The following is a 22,716-nucleotide window of genomic DNA, read 5'->3' as shown; positions in this document are numbered from 1 at the left end:
ACCTTCACATGTCAAACCACAGAGAAAACCTCCCTTCTCTGGATGTTCTTACCAAGACTGATTGTGATTAATAAAAGGCAGTTAATAAGAGCAATTTATTTACTGGAATTATCTACCCAATTTTATTATCTTACCAATGAAAAAATGAACATGTACTTTCCCGCCTTGGTGTAGAAGCTTTTGAAATCAGTGCTATCTATTTTAAAACAATAAAATCCATGGATGCCATTGATAGCCTTCTCGCTTGCAAGCACTGAAATCTCTCTTTCAGATTGTTCCTCTAAAGAATTAACGTTTGGGGACTTTGAGTGTTTCAACTCCAGCTTCATATGCATTGGTTTCTTCAGAATACTTTTCTGATCAATTGGATTCAGGACTTTTCCGTCCCTAGTGAGCTTTATATACTGGTTCGGTCTGATGACTGCAAATATCTCATGAAATGGTTTTGTCCCCGCCTTGATTGCACGCTCAAGGCCCTGTTACAAAAAATTCACCCATGAACACCAAGAATTAAATTACCAGGCTCATTAAGTATCCATTCTGAACAGCTCAAGAGACTATGCATCCTATGGAATGATACTAGATGGATAAGTCTCTATATTACCTTCTGATGTTAGGTACTCACAGATGCAAGATAAAGGATTTTCTTTCCAACATAGAAAGTGATCGATGCCATATATCATTCATGAAGGATGCTTGAAGGAAGAAAGTTCATAAAAACCAGTGTTTTTGTTTTTGGCAGTACCACTGAAAGGAAGAAAATTCATAAAAACCAGCGATAATTTCAGTGGAAAAAAGTAGGGCTCCAAGCTCACCTATAGGAGCTCCACCTTCTTACACCATTGTTTGCATGCAATACTAGTACTTCCACTCTATGCAATATAGTCTAGTCATATATGCAAGAAAGCAACACTCCTTTGCGAATAGCTACAGCCAGCAACCATTATCCATCTGCAATTAGCGTCTTCCCATTACAGCCGGGACTAGCATGGGGCTAAATTTACATGGTGGTTAGGTTATGGCATCTGTAGGGGGAGTTAAAGTGGTCAATAGAGTCGTTGAGCCAGATATAGCTTAAGTTTGATATTTTCTCATCAGCATCTCTAATACTGAACCACAAGAAAGTTGTCAAAAGTGGGGGTGCCAAAGTGCATCCGCCCAAGGTGGGGAGAAAAAACTTGTAACCGAGGACCGTGTAGCTCCCCGAACCGCATGTTTCGCCCCCATCCTTCCTCCGCCTCCCATCATTCCTCCACTGTGTTCGCCCCTGCCCCTGCCTCTGCCTCTGCCCACCCTCATTCCTCTGCCTCATCCCTCTGCGCATCGCATCCTTCCTCCGCTTCCCATCCTTCCTCCACCGCTGTTCGCCCCTGCCTCTGCCTCCCAGCATCCCTGGCTGTGTGTCCAGTTCCCCTCCCCTTTGCTTCCCATTTTTTTCCTTTTCCCTTTTCCACCCTCCCTTCCTTTCCTCCGCCTCCCCTCAACGCTTCGCCTTCCTTCTGTACTACCTCAACAACTCGTTCCCATTCCCTCACCACCTCCCCTTCCTTTTCTCTCTTTCCCACGACTTACCTCGCTTCCTTCTCTCTCTCTTCGTGGGGACTTACACCGCTTCCTTCTCTCTCTCTCTCTCTCTCTCTCCCCCCCCCCCCCCCCCCCCCCCCCCCCCCCAAAGACTCAGATAGCCCCCTCCTCACGACTTATCAACAACTCGGCCACAAACCGCCCTTCTCCCCCTCTTCCGAATCGCTCAACCTGCCCCCCTCCTCCTCGCTCTTTCCTTCAACGAATCGCCCCCCCCCCCTCCCCCCCACGACTCGCAGCACCCCCTCTCCTCATGACTCACCCACAAACTCCCCCCCTCTCTCTCTCTTTTTGGTCTCATAGGTCATTTTGGCCTTTTGAAGACGTTAATATATCATTTCATTTCATTTCATTTCATTTCATTTCATTTCTCTCTCTCTCTCTCTCTCTCTCTCTCTCTCTCTCTCTCTCTCTCTCTCTCTCTCTCTCTCTCTCTCTGGCCACTCATCCCCTGCTATTACACATGGATGCTCAGGCTCTAACTTTGTCAAAGAGCTCATCTCAACCCTTCTACCCCGAAGGCAATGGTGTTGGAAATAAGTGCACACTAGGTGTACTATTTCTCTAGTCTAGTTTCAGTTGAGTCTTTGTGTCTTGAGTCTAGTGCCATGTGGTACCTCTACATTTATCCCATAAGTGAGTCTACTCAATCTTGTACTTCTCACCTATAAATTGTGCGTGTCACATCAATGAAAGAATCAATCTTGTGTCTTGTCTACACTCATCTCAAGGTATGTCTAAGCTTTGTGTTTCCTTGTTAGTCTTGCTCTCATTTCAGTTTCAGTTTTAGCTTTGTCTCTCCCCCATTTTTCTTACATGGTATCAGAGCAGGTTTATCCTGGCTCCCTTCAACCCACCATAGCCTCAGCTCACCGACTATCTACTCGCTGCTCTTGCTCTCCACAGTCCATGGCAGCTCAAGTTCTACCCATACTGACTCAGCCGCTGCCATTCCTAGTTCGCCCCTGTTTCCTGTAAGCGACTGCCCCTCTTCTCTCTCCTGCTGCAGTCACTTGGTTCAGAACAGGCCGCCGCCTTTGCTGTTGGCCGCCGCTTAGCTGGGTGTTGTCCCTGCTTTTGGTAGTCGACCTGCTGCTGTAGCAGCCCAACAACTAACTGCGCTCCTGTCCTCTAGTATTGCACATGCAGCAGCTCAGCAAATTTTTTTTTGGAGCTGCCTTAGCTTTGGACGTTTATCGTACTACCCTGATGCGTTCCGTTGGCTACCTTCTTCATCGACTCAAGGGGCTGTCTCTGCCTGGGATTTATTGCGCTTGAAAAGTCTACAAGGTAATGGGCATTGTCTCCTTCAGTTTGCTGGTCAGTCCCTTTGTTATCCTCATATCTGCAAACTGCTAATTCCTCATGCTTCGATGGGCTGTCACATGTTATGGCCTTGACAAGTGGTGAGAGAGCCGGCTTCTAAAAACAATTTGGATCTCTTCTTTCATTTATTTCTGCAATCTTGTAAGGGAATAGACACTGCCCTTGCATTTTAGCAAGAGGTAAGACCTTCCCACATGGCCTCTTCTACTCATTCTCTCATGTCTATCGACAAATTCAATGGGTGCAACTTTCATACTTGGCAAATCAAAATCAAGTGCCATCTTATGAAAGAAAGTCTTTGGGACGTTGTTCACCCTGCTGCTCCCGAAGATTCCGACATTGAGCAAGTTATCACTTATGCTCCCACTGCCAAGAATGACAAAGCCTATGCTATCATCTTGCTCGGTCTTGGACATGATTACATTCATCACATCTCCGACATACAGTCTGCTTCTCGAGCATGGATTACTTTGGATACCCTTTTTGGACCCCGCTCTAAAAACTCTAAGATTGCACTTATGATCTCATTCTTTGATCTATATATGCAGGAGGGAGTTACTATAGCCTCTCATGTCAATTATTTTCGCAGTCTTATGGTTCAGCTTGCATCAGTGAAGTCCCCCATCTCCGAAGATATTGCTATTGCTGTGCTTCTCAAAAGCTTACCTGACACCTATGCTACTCTTATCACTACCTTCAAGTATCACAATAATCCTACTCTTGAAGGTATCATCAATGCTCTCCAAGAAGAGGAAAGAACAAAACAACAAAAGGTAACTGACACTGCATTTCTAGCAAAGAAAGGAAGTTCTAAGGTAAGAAAGCCTTGCACCCATTGTGGAAAAACCTTGCTCTCATTTCAGTTTCAGTTTTAGCTTTGTCTCTCCCCCATTTTTCTTACAAATGGCCAGGCTAAGAGCACCAAATATGAAGCTTTGGTTGGGAGAGAAACTTGGACCGGAAGGTGTGCCATACATGGGGTTTGGGCAGGAAAACAATCGCGGACCAGCATTAGGAGTACTGAAGATGTAGCTCGGGCTTGCAAAAAAATCCACTATATGGACCAAAGCTTTGGCCGACAAATGGAGGTGTGCCAAATTTTGGACCGGCAAGAGTCGGTGGACCAAAGCTTTGCTCGGCAAAACCACGTGAGCGAAAGTTTGGACCTGCAATATGTACCCACTCGCACATGAGGAGCTGGTCGGTTGGATGTATGGGTGGTGGACACCAGCGGAGGAGGGCTGGTGAGGATGGCGATGAAAAGGCCCCTTGAGAGTGACAAGGGTGGGGCAGTGGAGGAGGTGTGGGAGGTAGTGATGGCGGATGTGGAGTTTGGTGGATTGTAGGCCATGGGGATGGTGATGGGCTAAGTGTTGCACTAACAATTGGAAGGAGAGTGATGGGTGAGATGCCAAGAAAAAAGTGAAGGAAAGTGATGGTGAGGCGGTGCTACAAAAAAGCAAAGGGTGATGGGTGAGACGCCAAGAAAAAAGTGAAGGAAAGTGATGGTGAGGCGGTGCTGCAAAAAAGCAAAGAGGGTGATGGGTGAGATGCTGAGCCAAAATGGCCCAAGGGAAAGAAGGTGATGGTGAGACGGTAGGCCAAAAAGAGTGCAGTAGGGTGATGGGTGAAGTGGGGCACCAAAAGAGGGAAGGTAATGGTGACACGGTAGGCCAAAAAGAGTGAAGTAGGGTGATGGGTGAAGTGGGGCGCCCAAAAGGGAGGGAAGGTGATGGTGAGATAGTAGAGGCCAAAAAGAGGAAGTAGAGTGATGGGTGAGATGGGGCGCCAAAAAAGGGAGGGAAGGTGATGGTGAAACGGTGTCCCAAAAAAAAAAGGAAAGTGATGGGTGACATGGTACGCGAAAAAGTCAAGGAAGGTGTTGGGAGTCGGTGTGTGCCAAAGAGGGCAAGGAGGTGATGGGTGAGGCGCCAACGAAAAAGAGAAGTAGGGGGATGATGATAAGGGTGCACAAAAAAGCAGGAAGGGTTATGGGTAAGGCAGTGCGTAGGGTGATAGTGAGAGGGTGCACAAAAAAGCAAGTAGGGTGATGGGTGAGGCAGTGCACCGAAAAAATAAGGGAGGACGGGGATGGGTGAGACATTTAAAAAAAGTGAAGGAATTGTGGGGTGACACTGTGCTGAAAAAGCAAGGAGGGGATGGTGAGGCATTGTAAAATGCAGTAGAAGGTGTTGTGTGAGGTGCGCCAAAAAAAAGCAAGGAGGGGATGGTGAGGCACCAACACATTGGGTGAGGTGCGCCAAAAAAAAAAAAAACCAAGGAGGGGATGGTGAGGTGCCAAAAAAGGGCAAGCATGGGGATGGTGAGACAGTGTGACAAAAAAAAAGCATCAATGGTGATGGGTGAGATGGTGCGCTAAAAAAGGCAGGGTGTGCCAAAAAAAAAACAGATTTCATGATGCGGTGTGACAACATACCAAGGAAAACGTTGACAAAGGATCAGGCTTTAACATAGGAAAAGAAGGTGGCCAAAGATAGGGGAAGTAAGTTGGAATTGGATGTCTAGCGGTGTACCAAAATTGAGAGGGTGGTGAGCTTTTGGGGGAGTACCAAACAGAGGCCGGAAGATAATGGGCAGCCGATTCTGTGTTTTCAATGCACCCTCTCTTTTCCTTCAATATCAGTGTTGCCGTCTGAAGGGGCGATTAGCACACCACCTACATCATAGAGTTGATCGATGCTCAATTCCACGACTGATAGGTCTGTCCATCACCACTGGTGTTGGGCAAAGAAGACGACCACTCTGCAGTGCGCAGGCCACCTTTGCTATCAAGCTTGTGTGCATAGCCATCTCATAACATCACCCTACCCCTCTTTGGTTGTCGTCATTAAGCACAGCAAAGAAAAGAAACATATGGTGGTCGTAATTCATCAACAAGCACAGCAAAGCAAAGCAACCCTACGTTCATCAAGCGTAGCAAAGCAAAGCAGCGTATAGCAGAAGGGCAATGGGGGGTCTGTAGAAGCCAGTGGGTCACCAGACCAATAAGTCGATGGGTATCTCTACAATGGGCATCTCTACAAGGCCATTTTTTTTAAGGACGAAAATTTATAATCGTGAATTTATGCTATAGAGCTTTAAAAAACAAAAACCGTCACTAGCATGGGTCGAATGGGTTGCCCGACAGTATGAATTGGACATGTTAAACGAAATGGTTTTTTTTTCTTTCGGGGTAAAATAATGTAATAGGCACATGAGACTAAAGGGAAAATAGGATGTGGCTTTAAAAAGAAAAAAGAAAAAAGAAAGAGTGGACACCAAAGTTGAGAAGAAAGAATGGAACGGAAAGAGGGTTTGGACTGGCTCAAAGAGTGGCATACGGTGGGCAATGTGGTGAGGTGAAGAGTAGGCTCAAGATGGCCTTTGAGGGTCCAAATGGTACAATTTGACCCGTGATCCATTGACCAATGGTCGGGGTTGACCATCCATGGCTGTGAGTTGAACAACTCCGTTTTCAAGGATGTGTTGAATGATGAATGCTCCTTCCCATGCTGTACTAACTTTTTGGCCCGTTTGAGGTATCCTGATTGGTACACCAGTACTAGATCACCTGTGCCAAAGTGTGGCCAGTGCAAGTGAAGGTCATGCCATGCTTCTCTTCTATTTTTCTCCGCTTGAAGCGCTGAGGATGTTTTTGCCCGTGTCTCCTCCAAAACCGAGAGATGGAGGATGTTCACGGTGTGCATGGCCATGGGTTGAGTGAGGCGAGTGGAACCTAACTGGAGTGATTCATTGTTCAATTCAATGGGAGAGACGGCCTCCAAGACAAAAGCCAATTGGATTGCGCTGTGTTGAGTTGTGGCCTTATAATCGGTGCGGTGTGCCCAAAGGTTGCCAGGCAGAGCTTCCAGCCATTTGCATGGGTGCTGGTAACACATCTTTTGTAAAAGCTAGCACAAAACTTTGTTGGTGCTCTCAGCCTGGCTATTGCCTTGGGGGTAGAAGGGTTGAGATGAGCTCTTTGACAAAGTGAGAGCCTGGGCATCCATGTGTAATAGCAGGGGATGAGTGGCAATAACAATCCATGGATGCCCTCTCTCTCTCTCTTTCTCTCTCTCTCTCTCCACCCGCCTTTTATGATACCTCAGAGGAGATGCTGAGAGAGCTGGGCACTCTGGATATGGGATTAGACAGACGCTCACAGGATGTGGAGTGCACAAAGTATGGGAGATATTTGGTAGATATGGGGACTGCACATGGGTTGGCCATACTTAATGGCTTGCAGAGGTTTCCGTCAGCACAGCTGGATTTACTTGCTTTCCACACAGACATGGTGCTAGCACAGTGGATCTCGGCTATGTCCAGCTTTGTTTCATGCATTGAGGACTTCACAGTTGGATCTCGGCCAATCTCGGCCCATTGGGGTAGTAGTGGATCATGCATTGTTGACATTGACCATCTCTTTTCACTTTACCACAGCTCAGAGGACACGAGGGGCACATCACACTCGATATACTTTTACTTCAGAGACTGATGCTGTCTACAGAGATGGGATTTATAGACGTCTGTACAGAGAGGAGCCAGGGAGACCTTTGGAGGCGCTGACCCATATACTGACAGAGACTTTACAGGATGCAGCGAGAGAGGCATATCCACATACTCAGCCTGGCCAGAGACTGCTGGTATGATGAGACAAGAGCCTGACTGCAGTGGGAGGTTGGTTTGGGAGTCACTACTCACCGACAGTCACGTATTGCCTTCCGACGCCTTGTGCGAAGGAAGAAGCGGGCCTTCCTTGCTCAGCCAGAGCAGGAATTATACCAGCTGTTCTTGAGCCAGGATTCGAGGGAGACTTGGCGTTTGTTTCATGAGTCCTCCCCTGCTTTGGCCATCACTTCTACAGAGGTCTGGGGTAGCTATGCAGCATCTCTATATACAGTTCCTGGACAGACACCTTTTCCTGACCCGCCAGCACCATGCCCACAGACATGTACTTTCTTTACCGCAGAGATGGTAAGGAAGGCCATTGATAGGATGAAGACTGGGAGAGCATATGATCATGATGGATTGGTTGCTGAGCACTTTATTCATGTGAGAGACATGCTGGCAGAGCTTCTAGCAGTGATGTTCAATCATGCTATGTGTGAAGGCTTACCCGAGACTTGGAGTAGGTCCACCATCGTGCCTATCTTCAAGTCAGGGGACCCTATGGAGCCAGGGAATTAGCACACTATTATGATTGGTCACACACTAGCACGATTGTATGCATCCATCCAACAGTTGAGTAGATCAGTTGCAGGACAGGTACGCACCCCAGAGGGGGTCTCTACTTTGGTTCACTCCACTATAGGAGTGAAGCAAGGTTGCCTGTTATCTCCTTCATTGTTTGGTATGTATGTGGATGAGGCTTCTGACTACATTGAGAGATTGGGGGACAGAGAAGCCCAGCTAGCAGGTACATGGATCCCACTATTGTTATATGCTGATGATATTGTGTTGATCTTTGACTGCCCTGAGGGTATGCAACATCATCTGGATGCTTTACATGAGTTTGCACATGATAGTGGATTGTCTGTCAACCTTGGCAAAACCAAGGTTATGGTGTTTAACACCACGCCACAGTGCGTTAGGCGATTAGCTCCCACATTTACATATGGGCAGGAGATTGTGGAGTATACAGATGCATATACATATCTTGGGGTAGTATTCAGTGGGCCAGTGTTTTCGATGAGGAGAGCAGCAGAGACTAGATTGACTAGAGCACATGCAGCCCTAGGTGGTTTGGAGAGGATGTGTTCGCAGGTTCAGTTTCAGGAACCTTGAACGAAACTTTGGCTTTTTGACACTCTAGTGACATCAGCTATGCTTTATGGAGAGCAGATATGGGGACCTTCAGTGGGCCATCACAGCGCAGGCGGGTGGAGAGGTATGGAGAGGCCTTTGGTATCTATGATTGCTAGGATTATTAGAGCCAAGGCCATGGTACCTCATGAGATTATTCGAGCAGAGCTGGCGGCTGCCCCTCTCGTGATTGAGGCTCTTACGAGATCAGTCTCCTACATACATGGCTTGTGGGATCTCCCCCGAGACAGATATGCACGCCTCGCCCTTGAGTCCTCCCGACAGTTAGCTTTACAGGGAGACACGGCTTGTTGGTATGGACAGATGACATCTTGGTTCCAGGCACATGGTTTTAGCATGGACAGATTGCCTCCCTTCCAGTGTTCTCTGGATGCACCCTCTCTCACTCTCACACGGACAGAGATTACCAGACTCATCCGTAAGGATTTAGTTCAGCTGGACATTAGGAGGACATGGATACAACCGACTGAGGAGCTGGGCACGAAGATGGCTTTCTACAGAGAGCATTTTCTTCAGCTCACAGCAGATGGTTTTGTGATTAGACCCAGTTACATGGATGTACACTTGTCTCATGCAGTACGATGTGCTATTGGTTAGATTCGCACATCCTCACACCAGCTTGAGATTGAGATTGGCCGATATAGAGGTATACCAGCTGAGGCCAAGATATGCCGAGTATGCCATGGGGAGCCAGAGACATAGCTGCATTATATATGCCATTGTACTGCATACTATGAGATACGTGGTCGTTTCCACTGTTTATTCAGAGAGGGTTTTGGACCACTTTCCAGAGTCATGGGGTACCAGGACCAGAGGTGTTTGGGATTGTTCTTGCTTGAGCTGCGGAGATATAGAGATAGCTTGCTTAGGCGCACAGAGAGCCAGACTCAAAGGCACATTACAGACTTCTTTAGTCCAGCCATCACTACGCCAGATGGACCACAGCAACAGCAGGACATGGATACCGCCCACACCAGCGGTACACTGATTGATCGTGCGATTGAGCTTGGGTGGTCCAGACACCCACGACTACGGAGGAGGGCATCCCAGCATAGACGGAGGTTACAGCGGCGGATTCGGATTATTCTTGCGAGACATGCGGGACACCCAGTTAGGGTGCTGACCACAGAGGATATTGAGGAGATCCGCCAGCGTCCGATGCGGCACATATTATGAGATGGAGGCACCTCCATAGTGTACCCCCCGTCCCACATGATATTGTATCCCCTCACTGTACTCCACTCACATCCATAGCGTACACCCCCCCCCCCCTCTCACTATATTCACACCCTATAAGGGTTTCTGTTTACCTTCCAGTTCTAGTTTCATTTTCTAGGTGCCAGTAGTATCATCTTTATTTTTCATTTTCTGGTTTTTTATCCAGACATTGTATCAGATCCACCATGATGTAACTTTTTCGTCTCATAGGTCGTTATGGCCTTTTGAAGACGTTAATATAACATTTCATTTCTCTTACGAATCGCTCAACCTCTCTCCCTACTTCTCTCTTCCCCTCAATGACTCGCCCGTCCACACCCCCCTCACAACTCAGACCAAATCACCGCTTCCCACTCTTCTATCAACTCGCCCCAACCCCTCTCTACCCAACCTTCCCTCTCCCCCTTGAAGACTCGCCCAGAAACCCCCCTCTCCCCCTCTTATGATTCGCTCGATCTCCCCCCTTCTGACTTGCCCACCACTTTTTCCCATCCCACCCTTCCGACTTGCCTATCCCAGCCCCCTTCGCTCACGACTCGGCCACACACTTTTTTTTTTGTAAAGCTTCATGTCATTAATTACAGGTGGGAAACCTCAAAACGAGGAAAACCCACCAAAAAGACCACACTTTTTATTTACAAGTGGGAAACCTCTAAGCGAGGAAAACCCAGAAAAAGAAGAGTAACTATAGGCTTCACTACCTAGAAGCAATCAAAGTAAATCCTATAAGCATCAAGAGTGATGTCCCCAGCATCATAAGCAAAATGAAGCGCGTGACCAAGCGAGAACTTGAAGTAATGGAAGGGAACAATGTCATTGGCTTGGAACATGAGGTTGTTCCGAACATGCCATATGGTCCAAAAGACCCAAAATCGGACCCAGCTGAAAAATACAGCAAACTGAGACTGTGATGCTTGTAATACCCCAAAAAGCCAAAAGCATCTGTGAAAAATGCCCGAAGGGAAACGAAGGCGAAGAGCAGTCGAGACCCGGCGAATGAACGATCTGGAGCATACGCAACCCCATAGTAAATGTGGGACAGTCTCCTCAGTAGCTTTACATCGGACACAACGTGAAGGCGCAATATGACGTGCATGTAACAAGCTACCAACAGGAAGAGCACCAACCAAACAGCGCCACAAGAACAGGCGTTCTTTAAGAGGCAGATGACTTTTCCAAATGCGAAACAATGTACGTTTCCACCACATTGAAGATTTGGAGAGAGACCATAGCTGATTACCATGTCTGACTATCCATGCATCCGATTGCAAGAGGGCATAAACTGTCCCAGCTGAAATACATTTCATAGCAGTGGTTCCAAGATTCCAATCAGATAGACGGGAATCCACATTCAAGGGAGGTAAAGGAGAAATATCAGCAATCATCCGCTGAATTTCTGTCCAAAGATGAGAATAATGGGATCCCAATTGAAAACGATCCGCCGCAACAGAGAAGGAAAGAACCTGACCAGTGTCATCCACCACCTGATGTATCTGACAAATTCCTTTTCGAGATAGAAAATATGCCTGACGAGGTGAACGGTCAACCAAAGTGGAAGAAAATACGACTCGGCCACACACACACACACACACACACACACCTGAATCCCATGACTCGTCCCTCCCCACCCTTCCGCTCCCTCCTCCACAACCCCTTCCACGAATCGCTCCATCAACCCCTTTCCACGCCAGCCCATCCCACCCCCTCACGACTCAACCAACCGCCCCCCTCTTGACTCAGCTACCACCCCCACCTCACACCTCAGACCCGCCCCCATCCCAATCCATCCCCATGATACGGACCAAACCCCCATCACCCCCTCACGCCCTACCAACTGTCTTATTTTTTTCTCTCCTCCTTGTGTACTTCCGCTCGTTGCGAGTGGTTCTCGACTCCTACTCCATCAACAATCCACCCGAACCCACGTACAAGCACTCAACCTAGTCCACTCGACCCTGACTCGCCGCCTTCCACTCATCTCAATTTCTTCCTCCTCTCTCTACGACTCAGCCAGCCCGCCACAACCTCGCGTGTTCGACCACCCACCCTTACTTTTTATCGATTTTCCAACCCCTCCCCTACTCGCCCCACTCTGTTCCCCTCGCCCTCCCCCCAAGTTGTATGAGAGAGTTACAGCTTTTGAGACAATCTTTGGTCTGCACTCTTAAAATGCACGGTGGATTAACCATACCTGATCTACATTATCATCTCTCGACAAGAAATGCCACCATGATTCCCACTTTCTTTCAACTTTGGTAGCCTTGGGCCATAATGCTTGCAAACATTTGTGCTTCCATCAAGAGTAGAGCTTATGGCAATTGGCACATTTCTTACTGGGAAAAGCGCTTAGTAAATTTGAAGGAAGAATTCTAGGATGCCCTTATGCATCTTCCCTTCTTCGTGATTGGAAATTAGCTTTGTCTTCTATTCACTAGCATGGTAGAAATGTGCTGATTGGGAATTCTTTTCAATTCGATAGTATTCGTTGGCCTTTGGTGTTTCCTCGACCATTTGTAGTACAAGAACCACGAAAGGCATGCTTTTTGGCCTCTATTGGAGTTACCACTGCGGCGGATGTTGTAACAGATCAGGGATTTGTTCACACTTTCCCACAAGCCTGTATGAAACACAACTTCGGTTTGCATCATAGACGTGTGTGGAAAACTATTACTATGTTGTTGTTGCCTTTTGAACCCATCCCACACTTGGATGATCGCGCCAGATTTCATCATTGGCAACTTGTTGGTCATATCATCTCTCTTCGATTGAATGTGCTTTCGGCAAGTAATGTGTACAAGTTGCTTCTTCCTTCACCATGGATTCAGCCTCATGCTGATACTTTATGGGGCTTGCATAAGAATACTAAATGGTGGAAACAAAGGCTTCAAATACTTTGGGATTGAAAGCTGCCTCTCAAACGTCTATTCTTTAGGAGATGCCTTGTGGGAATACTTCCACTTTGTACTTTTTTGACAAAATGATATATCTCCAGTGTAGATGTTGCAGAGTACGTCCCCCATCTTCTTTGGCATTGAACGAAGTCCAAGAATTTCTTGCAAGCACTCACAAACTCCGACGACATTTTCCATTGTTCAAAGGAGGAAAAACCTTCTGGATTTTTTGTGTTCTGCCATCTCGCATGGCTGGATTTGACACTTTCATTGTTTGGATGAGATACTGGTGGGCACTCTGGATTATTTGGAAGGCTCGGAAGCATATTATGTTTTGACAGCCTTCTCTGGATGCTTATGCTTTCTTTCGTGCCAATCTTCGCCAGTCCATACATGACTGTCAATAGCTAGAGAATACTAGCATCTTGCACTTTGAAGTCTTTTTCTATTGTTTTTAGCTTTCTTCCTTGCATGACTTCTCTATGAAGTGCATCCTCCCCATGTATATTGTTCTTTTTAGTGTGTGTGTGTGTGTGTGTGTGTGTGTGTGTGTGTTCTAGCTATAGGAAGCATACTATGTTTTGACAGCCTTCTCTGGATGCTTACGCTTTCTTTCGTGCCAATCCTCGCCACTCCCTACATGATTGTTGACAACTGGAATCTCCTCCCCATGTATATTGTTTCTTGGTAATAAATCACTGGTTTTTACTACGAATAAAAAAGTTTGTACGTCTTCCAAGCAGTGGCTGCTCAAGGTGTGTGACCTTTGTGTTGCTACTCGCCAAGGTGTGTGCGCGCTATTGTTCTTTTCATCTCGGTCAAGGATTTCACTTGTGTGTACAGCCGTGTTTTTTGTCCTTATAGCATTTTTTTGTGTCTTCCTTTGTCTGTGTCTCTTCCCCTGCTTCGCCTCTCCCTTGTTCTTGGTCTCTTCCTCTACTTCCACCCAATCTTGAGGCTTCTATGTGTGTGTGTGTGGCCCCGTGTGTTTGTGTTCTATGGAATCTTGTGTGTGTCTATGAGTTTTCTTTCCTTTTCTTCATGGCACAATCTTTATCAACTTACCATAGAAAAGATTCGTCTCCCTCCACCTAGTCTTGAAGCTTCTCTGTGTGTGTGTGCGCGCGCGCGCACTCGCACGCACCCGCGCGTGCGTGTCCTGGTGTGTTTCTGTATTCTATGGAATCCTGTGTATCTATCAGTTTTCTTTCCTTTCCGTCATGGCACAATCTTGAACTACTTACCATAGATGGGATTCATCTCTTGAGCGCAAACGCAGACCATTACAATCTGAGTTGCAGCCTCTTCATTTGTCCGGAATTGCAACAGTTTTGTGACACTCTTGAGGAAGTATTTGCAGACATTTCGCAATCATGGGACGCGTCTATGTTAGATTTTTGTCAAAAAATCTGGGCCATGTTCTCTTTGATTCTATAATGAAATTGTCACAGAAACCATTAATTCCTTTTTTCCCTGGTAAAATGCCTGTTGCAGTAGATGTTGGTCAATGGATAAAATCCATGCTTGGGGGATGCTTCGTTGAAGGGTTTTACTATGCAAAACGAGGTTTTTATGAGGTGATTCTAACTGAATCCAAGTAGAAACGAATCTTGTTGTGGAAAAGTCACTTTTGTTCTTGGGACAACAAATGGTGCATGCTTATCGTTGGTCACCACCAAAGTTTTTTATCAAGCATAGATGCCCTATGTGGGTAGAAGTGGTGGATCTCCCTGTGTATATTCACCCTACGTTGCCTTTTTTGGTTGAATCACAAGGTAAGTTTATATGCCCTCCCAGATCCTCTAGAAATGTAAACAAATTCTATATCCTTCGGGACACAAACAAACAAATCCCTGACAAGGTAGGCAATGGATGTTAAAATGCAAGGAATCGCGACACAAGAAGTTTTCTTTAAGGTTGAATGGGAAAATTTTGTGGGTTCCTGTTTCACTTGCAAAACGTTTGGACATATGCATACGGAATGCCCATCGCTTTTATTGTGGCCGCCTGTTGCGGCCATGCCCTCTCCTAAAGCTGCTCCTGCGGCTTCATTGCAAACTCAAAAGGGGAAGAATGTTACTCAATTTTAGCATGCAAGCATGGAAAACGGGAAAGCAAAAGTTGCCGCAACCTCTCGTGTGGTAAATGGGAAAGATAAAGAGTCAAGAAAGACTTGATTCTGATGCACGGCAGACTCCCAAAAAAAATAATAGCCCCTAGACACAACAGAGGCCTCTAGTCTCCCGCAATTGGAAAGAGGAAGCTTCTATATCTAGATAAACTACTCCGCTCCCTAACACTGCAAGCAATATTTCAGGAGTAGGGCAATAGTGAGAGGTGATTCCCTCTTTGCTCATGGCGCAGAGATCTCATTGCATACAAATACCGTTGACGTTCAAGTTGCAGAACGCTCTTTACAAGGTGTCATAAGCAATCAGGCTACAATATAAGTGGAGGCGCAACCTCTCTCTTCACCCATATTGTAAATATGTTCATACCAATAAAGTGCTTTACCTTTTTGGTTGCATGTAAATACTATGCATCCCCATGTGGTTTGTTTGCAAGAACATAATCAACATAGTTTTAGTAGAAGACAAGGGGTCTTCTCTGGACATCATATTGTCTATGCAAGAACCCAGAATTTTCTGGCGCTCTTATAATGGTTAAGCATGAGTTCTAGCCTATACTCGCTTACAATGATCCAAATGGCCATTGTCTCCCAAACAGCAGTGGACAGGTGTTCAACATCATCACGAGGGAGCTCCCCATTTGCTCCGCAAACCCCCTCCCTGCACTTGAGCGTTGTCCACGTGCTCCCCGCCATTTCTCCTATTGCCTCCCATTCGCCTCCTGCTTTCCAGCCTACCGCCTCTCCTTCCCACCATTTATCCTCTCGCTTCCTTTAAAAAATAATAATAATAATAATAATAATAATAGCCCCTAGACACAACAGAGGCCTCTAGTCTCCCGCAATTGGAAAGAGGAAGCTTCTATATCTAGATAAACTACTCCGCTCCCTAACACTGCAGGCAATATTTCAGGAGTAGGGTAATAGTGAGAGGTGATTCCGAGTAAGAAGAAGAATCAAATGAAAGAGTGGTATTCTCCGCTCGCTGAAGCTCCCGCCCCCCCTGCTCTGCGCGCCATCGCTCCCCCCCCCTCCTCGCGGCCTTTCTTCCTTCCGCCCCCCGCTTGCTCCCCTCTGCTCGCCGCTTCGCCCCCCCCCCCCCCCCCCTCCTTCCTCGCTGCTGCTCCGCCCCCCCTCCTTCCTCGCTGCTGCGCCTCCCCCCCCTCTTCGCCAGTTCGCCCCCCCTCCCCTCTTCACCATTTCGCCCTCCCTCCCCGCTGCCGCCTGTTCGCCCTCCCTCCCCGCTGCCGCCAGTTCGCCCCCCCGCCTCTTCGCCTCTTCACGCCCGCCTCCCATCAGCAGCGCCCCGCCCCCCTCCTTCTCGCGTTGTCGCCGCCCCCCCCCTCTGGGCCTCTCCTCCGTCCCCCCCCCCCCCCCCCCTCCCTCCTCTGTCGTACTGCTTCTCACCCCTTGGGGGTTTTTGTTTTTTTTCCTCATCGTCGTCCGTCCTTCCGCCTCTTGGTGTGCAGCCCGCTTCTTGCAGGTTTTCCGCTTTCGCCTCGCCTTCGCTTGAGCTTCAGACTCTGATGGAGACTCCTCCCGCCTCGCCTCAGAGGGACTCTTCTGCAGCCCCCTCGCCCGCCCCCGAGGTCATCCCCATCAGGCTTTCTCTTTCGCCGGAAGAGGAAGCGAGCCTCACCGCAGAGGTGGAACGCCTTCAGGCTCACTCCACCATCTGCCGTATAGTCGGCACTCGCCCCAGCAGAGGGGAGATCAGGGATCTACTTCAGGCTCGCCTTCTTGCAGATGTGGGCAAGATCCTGGATGTACAGCTCTTGGGCCGGGGACATTATCAGATCGAGTTCGAGGCCGCCCAGAGCGTTGCCAAGGTCCTTGCCATGAGTCCTCTGGATATCAGGGGTGCTCGGGCTTTCTTCAGGCCTTGGCAGCATGGATTTGACCCAGCTGCGGCGGAGCAGGGAGAGCGCCTCTTCCATATTACAGTTTGTTTCCCTGGTCTCCGCCGGGAGTATCTTCCTCTCCTCTCCAGGCTTGGAGCAATGGTGGGCTCGGTTCTTGAGACGGGCCCCTCAGCAGCTTCAGTGGTGGCCAGAGCAGCTGGGCTACCTTCGGTCAGAGTGTTGGTATCTGACATCTCCTCCCTTCCTAAGGTCATTCAGCTACCTAGGATAGGGGGGGGGTGGATAGATCAGAGAGTGGAGTTCTCGGGGCTCCCGAACCAGTGCTTCATTTGCAGGCAGGTCGGTCATTTGGCCAAGGCCTGCCCTCGCAGGAGACCTCGACCCTCACCACAGCAGCAGGCCACGGATGGCCCGTCCACAGATTCGGCTCGGCAGGCTGCCTCAGGGACACCTGCTCAGGCCACAGAGACCTCGGAGTGGCAGCCTGGACAGGGGCGCCGTCGAGGGAGACAACCACAGCAGCGCGCCCAGATACCGCTGCAGCAGCAGCCACAGTCTCAGCCTCACTGGGTTCCCGTGAGGAACAGATTTGCTCCCCTTCAGGAGGAGACCCCTGCAGCGACCGAGGACCAAGAGATGCCAGCTCCCCCTCCTTCACCTCCCCCACACCCACCCCCTCCCACCGCCTCGCGTCCGCCATCGCCTCCTCCCGCCCCCGCTCCGGTCTCGGCAGCGGCTCCCTCTCCTCCTCCCTCGCCTCCCCCTCCTCCCCCTCCGCCCGCCTCGCCTTCCCGGGAGGTCCTGGCAGTTCCCTGGCGCTCACCTGCAGTCCGGAGGGCGCTGAGCACTGACCTCGCTCGAGCATCACAGAGGAGACCTATGCCGATTAGGGCCTCACGGATTTCATCTATCCGCAGTCGGCTGAGTCGCCTCGGCATTCGACAGCGCTCGGAGGCGTTTGATTATACCTTTACACGGCTTTTTGGAGCAGAGGGCCCCCATGAGCCAGCACCCATCCGAGTGCATGTAGTGATACCTCCGGCCCGCGGGGAGGAGGCACTAGACTCAGCGGTGGCCTTCTCGTTCCCTCTATGTGGACCTTGTGACCGGGAGTGGACTCTAGAGCTCGCTCTCAGCACGTTGAAGACTCAGGCAGTTGAGTTTTCTCATCACATGAGCGATTTGGAGGTTACAGATGTGATAGGCCGACTTTGGGAGTTGGCTCATTTTTTCTTGGATCCCGGGAGTGTGGATACATCCGGGATTCGGCATTTGGTCGTGCGCATAGTTGCAGATTTGGCACGCGACCCAGGATATGTGAGTATCCACGAGGTTACTATGTCAGAGCAGGAGGCAGTCGCCATGGGTCACAGCCACTGGCGCCTGATCCGGGATTCTTGCAGTACACCGGGTGGGCAGACTCGCAGCCGTTCGGATGGGGACTACTCTCCATCCAAGCCGCTTGCGAAGGCTCGCCGCACGGCTGAGACAGCATCCACCTCAGTAGGACATCCATGAGGATCATCTCATGGAATGTACAGGGCCTTGGCGGAGCACACTTTATACGCTATCGAGGCTGCTTGAGGCAGGAGCTACAGAGATGCCTGGTTGGTGGCAGCATTGACATTCTGATGATGCAGGAGCACCACTTGGGTGAGAGCAGGATCCGGAGATATGGTTCGTTGATGCCCGGTAGATGGGACACTTTCTGGTCTGCAGGGTTTGGTCCTTTGGGTGGACAGGGAGGAGTATGCATGGTTATTGCAGATGCATGGCGGCAGGCCATTGTGGATCGAGGGATCATTGTGCCTGGTAGAGCACAGTATGTCATTCTGCGGATGCATGATGAGCTATTGGGGGTGCTCAACATCTATGCGCCCAATCATGCTAGTGCCAGAGCAGAGTTCTGGATTCAGGTTACAGATGCATTGCCAGAGGCCGCACATTGGTGTGTTGGGGGAGACTTCAACATGCTTGAGGACCCGGCAGATAGGGTGGGAGGCAGTCATGTTACAGTGCACGGCACGGAGCTTGCAGCTTGGGACCGGTTTTGCATGTCACTGAGGATCACTGATGCATGGCAGCATGGGGCTTTCTCCCGGTCTCAGGACAGTCTAAGTTTCTCTCGGTCGGATCGCCGGCAGGGAGGGACTAATCTATCTCGGATTGATCGCTTTTATGTGGGCGATTGGTTGGGGGAGCGAGGGGGCTCCGTCGGCATTCTTGCTGGCACCTCATTTTCAGATCATGCGCCAGTTATATTGACTTTGGAGGAGGGGACACGGGAGCCCAGCTTGCAGTTGAGGATCCCAGAGCGGGTACTTGCAGACCCCAGTCTCGCTGAGGACATTGAGAGGATCTGGCATGATAGTCAGTGCTCTGACCAGGATGCAGCGGGCCAGTGTGCCCAGGGACTCATTGATCTTAGCTCTTTTCTGCACGCTGCAGCTTTGACACGACTGGGAGAGATTCGCGAGCGGGAGCAACGGCTGAGACGCAGCCTTGCTTCGCTACAGCGCCTTCAGGAGCAGCAGCCAGCATGTGAGTGGGTGGCGTCCCAGCTGAGCCAGGCCCGCCAGGAGGTTAGAGAGGCAGAGGAGCAGAGACATGAGTTTTACTATCGTCGTCAGGCCTCTTAGTGGACGCAGCTTGGTGATAGAGTAACTGGGGAGTTTTTTGAGATCACTGGACCCCGTCATGCGCGAGCAGGGGTTCGCCAGCTTGGTAGACCGGATGGATCGATAGCTACTGAGCTCCGGGAGATCAGAGCCATTGCCACTGCTTTTTATAGTGACTTGCTTTCAGCGGAGCCAGCCACTGAGGATCGAGATGTATGCAGACAGACTGTGTGGGCCCATGTGCAGAGGAGGGTCACAGACCATATGCGCACAGTTCTAGGTGCGCCTCTGTCAGAGACTGAGCTTGCCGAGGCCTTGAGGGTCCTGCCGCGACATAGTTGCCCAGGGGAGGACGGACTGACGCCGGCCTTTTTTATGCGCTATTGGGACCTTTTGGGGCCAGGCCTCCGCAGGGGCTTTCAGCATGTTTTGGACACTGGGGTGATGCCGCAGAGCTTTTCAGAGGGCTTGATCTATCTTATCCCCAAGGGAGAGGGAGTATCCGATGATATTCGGCATTGGAGGCCTATTACGATCCTCAATACTGTCTATAAGGTCTTGGCAAAGGCCTTGAGTTTGAGGATCCAGCCCTTCCTGGGGGAGTTGATTCATGCTACTCAGACAGGATTTGTCAAGGAGCGCAGTATCCTTGACAACATCTTTACTTTCTGGGAGGCGACGGCCCGAGCTAGGTTTCTTGGCGAGGACTTGGTCGTGATGCTTCTCGATTTTGAGAAGGCATACGATAGAGTTGATTGGGGATTCTTAGAGGGCAATATGCTACGCCTGGGCTTTGAGCCAGGATGGATCAGAGGGGTGGCAGCTTTGTATTCCACAGCTCGAAGCCAGGTGCTGATTGCAGGAGGTCGGGGGCCGAGTTTTGAGCTGACCAGATCAGTCCGTCAGGGGTGTCCTCTCGCCCCTTTCCTTTTTCTCTTCTTTGCGGAGGCTATGAGTATGTATTTGTCGACAGAAGAGGTTGGTTTGAGAGGACTTCAGCTCCCAGTCCGGGGGGAGGATTTGCTTGATGCTGAGTTTGCGGACGACACGGGCTTATTTTTGCATGGCCAAGAGGCCAATCTTATTCGGGCAGAGCAGTCGCTCCAGGTTTTTAGTGCAGCTTCGGGAGCATTGATCAATTGGCGCAAGACAGTGGCCTTTTGGATCAGTAGTGCTCCCACTCCGGCATGGAGTCCGGACCCCGGTTTTAGATGGATCCCTCCCGGCACAGCAGTGCGGTATTTGGGATGCCAGATTGGCCTCGATTTGTCACCTGAGCAACAGATTGCCCCGCTTCTTCTGAGCATTCGGAAGAAGCTATTGTATTGGAGTACAGCTCGACTATCCTTGGCTGGGAGGGTGGTGGTGGCAAATCAGGTGCTGTTAGCGACTATGTGGTACATTACGTCTTGCTGGATTTTCTCGAGCTCTTGCATCAGCCAGGTACAGAGGCTGATCAGGAACTTTCTGTGGTCTGGGCGGGACGGTCAGCCAGCTCGGACAAAGGTTGCATGGGCAGTTATTACACTTCCGCTGGCTCAGGGCGGTTTGGGCATTATAGATCCAGTCGATCAGAGTAGAGCCTTATTGGGGAAGCTTATTGTTCGGGGGTTGCTTCCAGGCGTTGAGCCTTGGAAAGAGCTCCTCTTGCAGCGACTGCAGGCCCGGGCGCCTCCTGCAGGGGGTACTTGGGCACCAGAGATTCGCTGGATCTTCATAGAGATGAGGAGGACAGGCCTCAGTAGAGGATGGGAGGACAGATTTGCTTTGAGTATCCTGAGAGCTTGGGAGCTGCTGAGACCGGGGCTCTCTCAGCGGCCTCCTTCTTGTGTTGAGGAGCGGGCCAGGCAGCCGCTCATCTGGAGCCCAGCGGTTCGTACAGAGCAGGGTCATATGCTGGGTTCTCGGCCTCGTCTAGCCTGGGGACCTTTAGCGGCAGGCCCAGCTCGTAGTTTTGGAGACTGGCAGGCTTTCTGCAGTCTACCAGAGGAGACCCAGGTGGAGAGGCTGAGTCACTTCAGAGGGGGGTTGATTATGAGGGATGATATTCAGGAGGCACTTTCAGAGGAGTGGTTCACACCTCTCGAGCCAGTGGCCCCACGGTGGATGGGAGCCTTTACACAGTTGGAGATCCTGATTGCTGTCAGAGCTAGCACTGAGGATGGCAGATGCCTCTACTATGAGATTCAGGATGAGGGCAGACTCCAGAGAGTGGAGGTGGAGTCGCCTTTGGTTGCAGAGTGCACCTTTCAGAGGATTCGGGTAGTGGCTGCCGCTTCTCGGAAGTGGCATATTGACCCCGACCCTGCTGACGTGCTCCCGGATTGGCGCATATGGGCATATGCCGCGCGCCCCTTGGCCCCGGCTACAGTGGGACCCCGGAGAGTACGAGTGGCATGATCCTTATGCATCCCTTGAGGCCACAGAGATCACATTTTTCCAGTATACTGTTCGGCTGGGACGGCATATTTTGACGGCGAGGAGGACGGTTTCTCCAGCGGCAGCGGGGCATTGGCGATTGCAGGGACTATCACAGGAGTTCCTGGAGGATTTCTGGGCTCGGCTCTGGGCTAGTCGACAGGCCCGCAGGATCTCGGCTTTTCAGTGGCTGGTCGCCCACAGGGGCTCAGCAGTTGGCACTTGGCTTGTTTACAGCGGTCTTCCGGCGGCCTGCGTCCGATGCGGCCACCCTATGGAGACACAGAGACACTGCCTTTGGGACTGCCCTCAGGCACAGCAAATTTGGCTGCGGATGCTGCGTATTCTGGCCCCCCTCTCTCCAGAGGGTATGTTTACGTGGGGTGCCGCTGCTTGGTCGACTTCGTCAGGGCCTGCTATGGGCTATGAGATGGAGCAGGGCAGTCAGGCCATCAGATTTATTAGGGGCCAGCCTCGCCTGGTTCCGGCACCGGATTTCTCGTCCGCCAGCTGGACACAGGAGAGGGATTTACGATGGGAGCTCCTCAACAGCCTCACCATCTGGTTCACCTGGAGGGCCCGGTGCTTTACGGCCTTTGAGGGGAGATTAGAGCCACCAGCAGAGACTGTTGGGGGGATTTGGCAGGAGTTGATCCACACCCTGCGAGGACACTACGACCGCATCCGGGGAGACTCGGATGAGGCGATCTTACGGCGCCAGGCCTTTCATACCACTTGGCGCTGCGGCCCGTTCTACACCCTACACACGGGATCCCCCCGTTGGCACTACAGGCCACCTGTTTGGCTCTTTCCCCCCCCCATTGTATGATTTAGCCGCTCAGTCCTTT

The 22,716-nt window shown here is 50.2% G+C and overlaps 1 protein-coding gene across 1 annotated transcript in view; it reads right to left on the bottom strand.

Moving 5' to 3' along the window:
* Window positions 1–22,716, bottom strand: part of GMI1 (gamma-irradiation and mitomycin c induced 1) — a 233,434-nt gene that overhangs the window by 48,824 nt on the left and 161,894 nt on the right. Inside the window, exon 23 of the mRNA XM_086778321.1 lies at window positions 135–476. Within this exon, the coding sequence (XP_086634447.1) occupies window positions 135–476 (342 nt within the window). The remainder of the gene's footprint in view (window positions 1–134; window positions 477–22,716) is intronic.

This window comes from Cibotium barometz, chromosome 39 (assembly GCF_041138505.1).
Source record: "Cibotium barometz isolate CiBa-2024 chromosome 39, ASM4113850v1, whole genome shotgun sequence".
Taxonomy (NCBI): domain Eukaryota; kingdom Viridiplantae; phylum Streptophyta; class Polypodiopsida; order Cyatheales; family Cibotiaceae; genus Cibotium; species Cibotium barometz.
The sequence above is the reverse complement of the archived record's forward strand: the minus strand, read 5'-3'. Positions and strand labels throughout refer to the sequence as shown.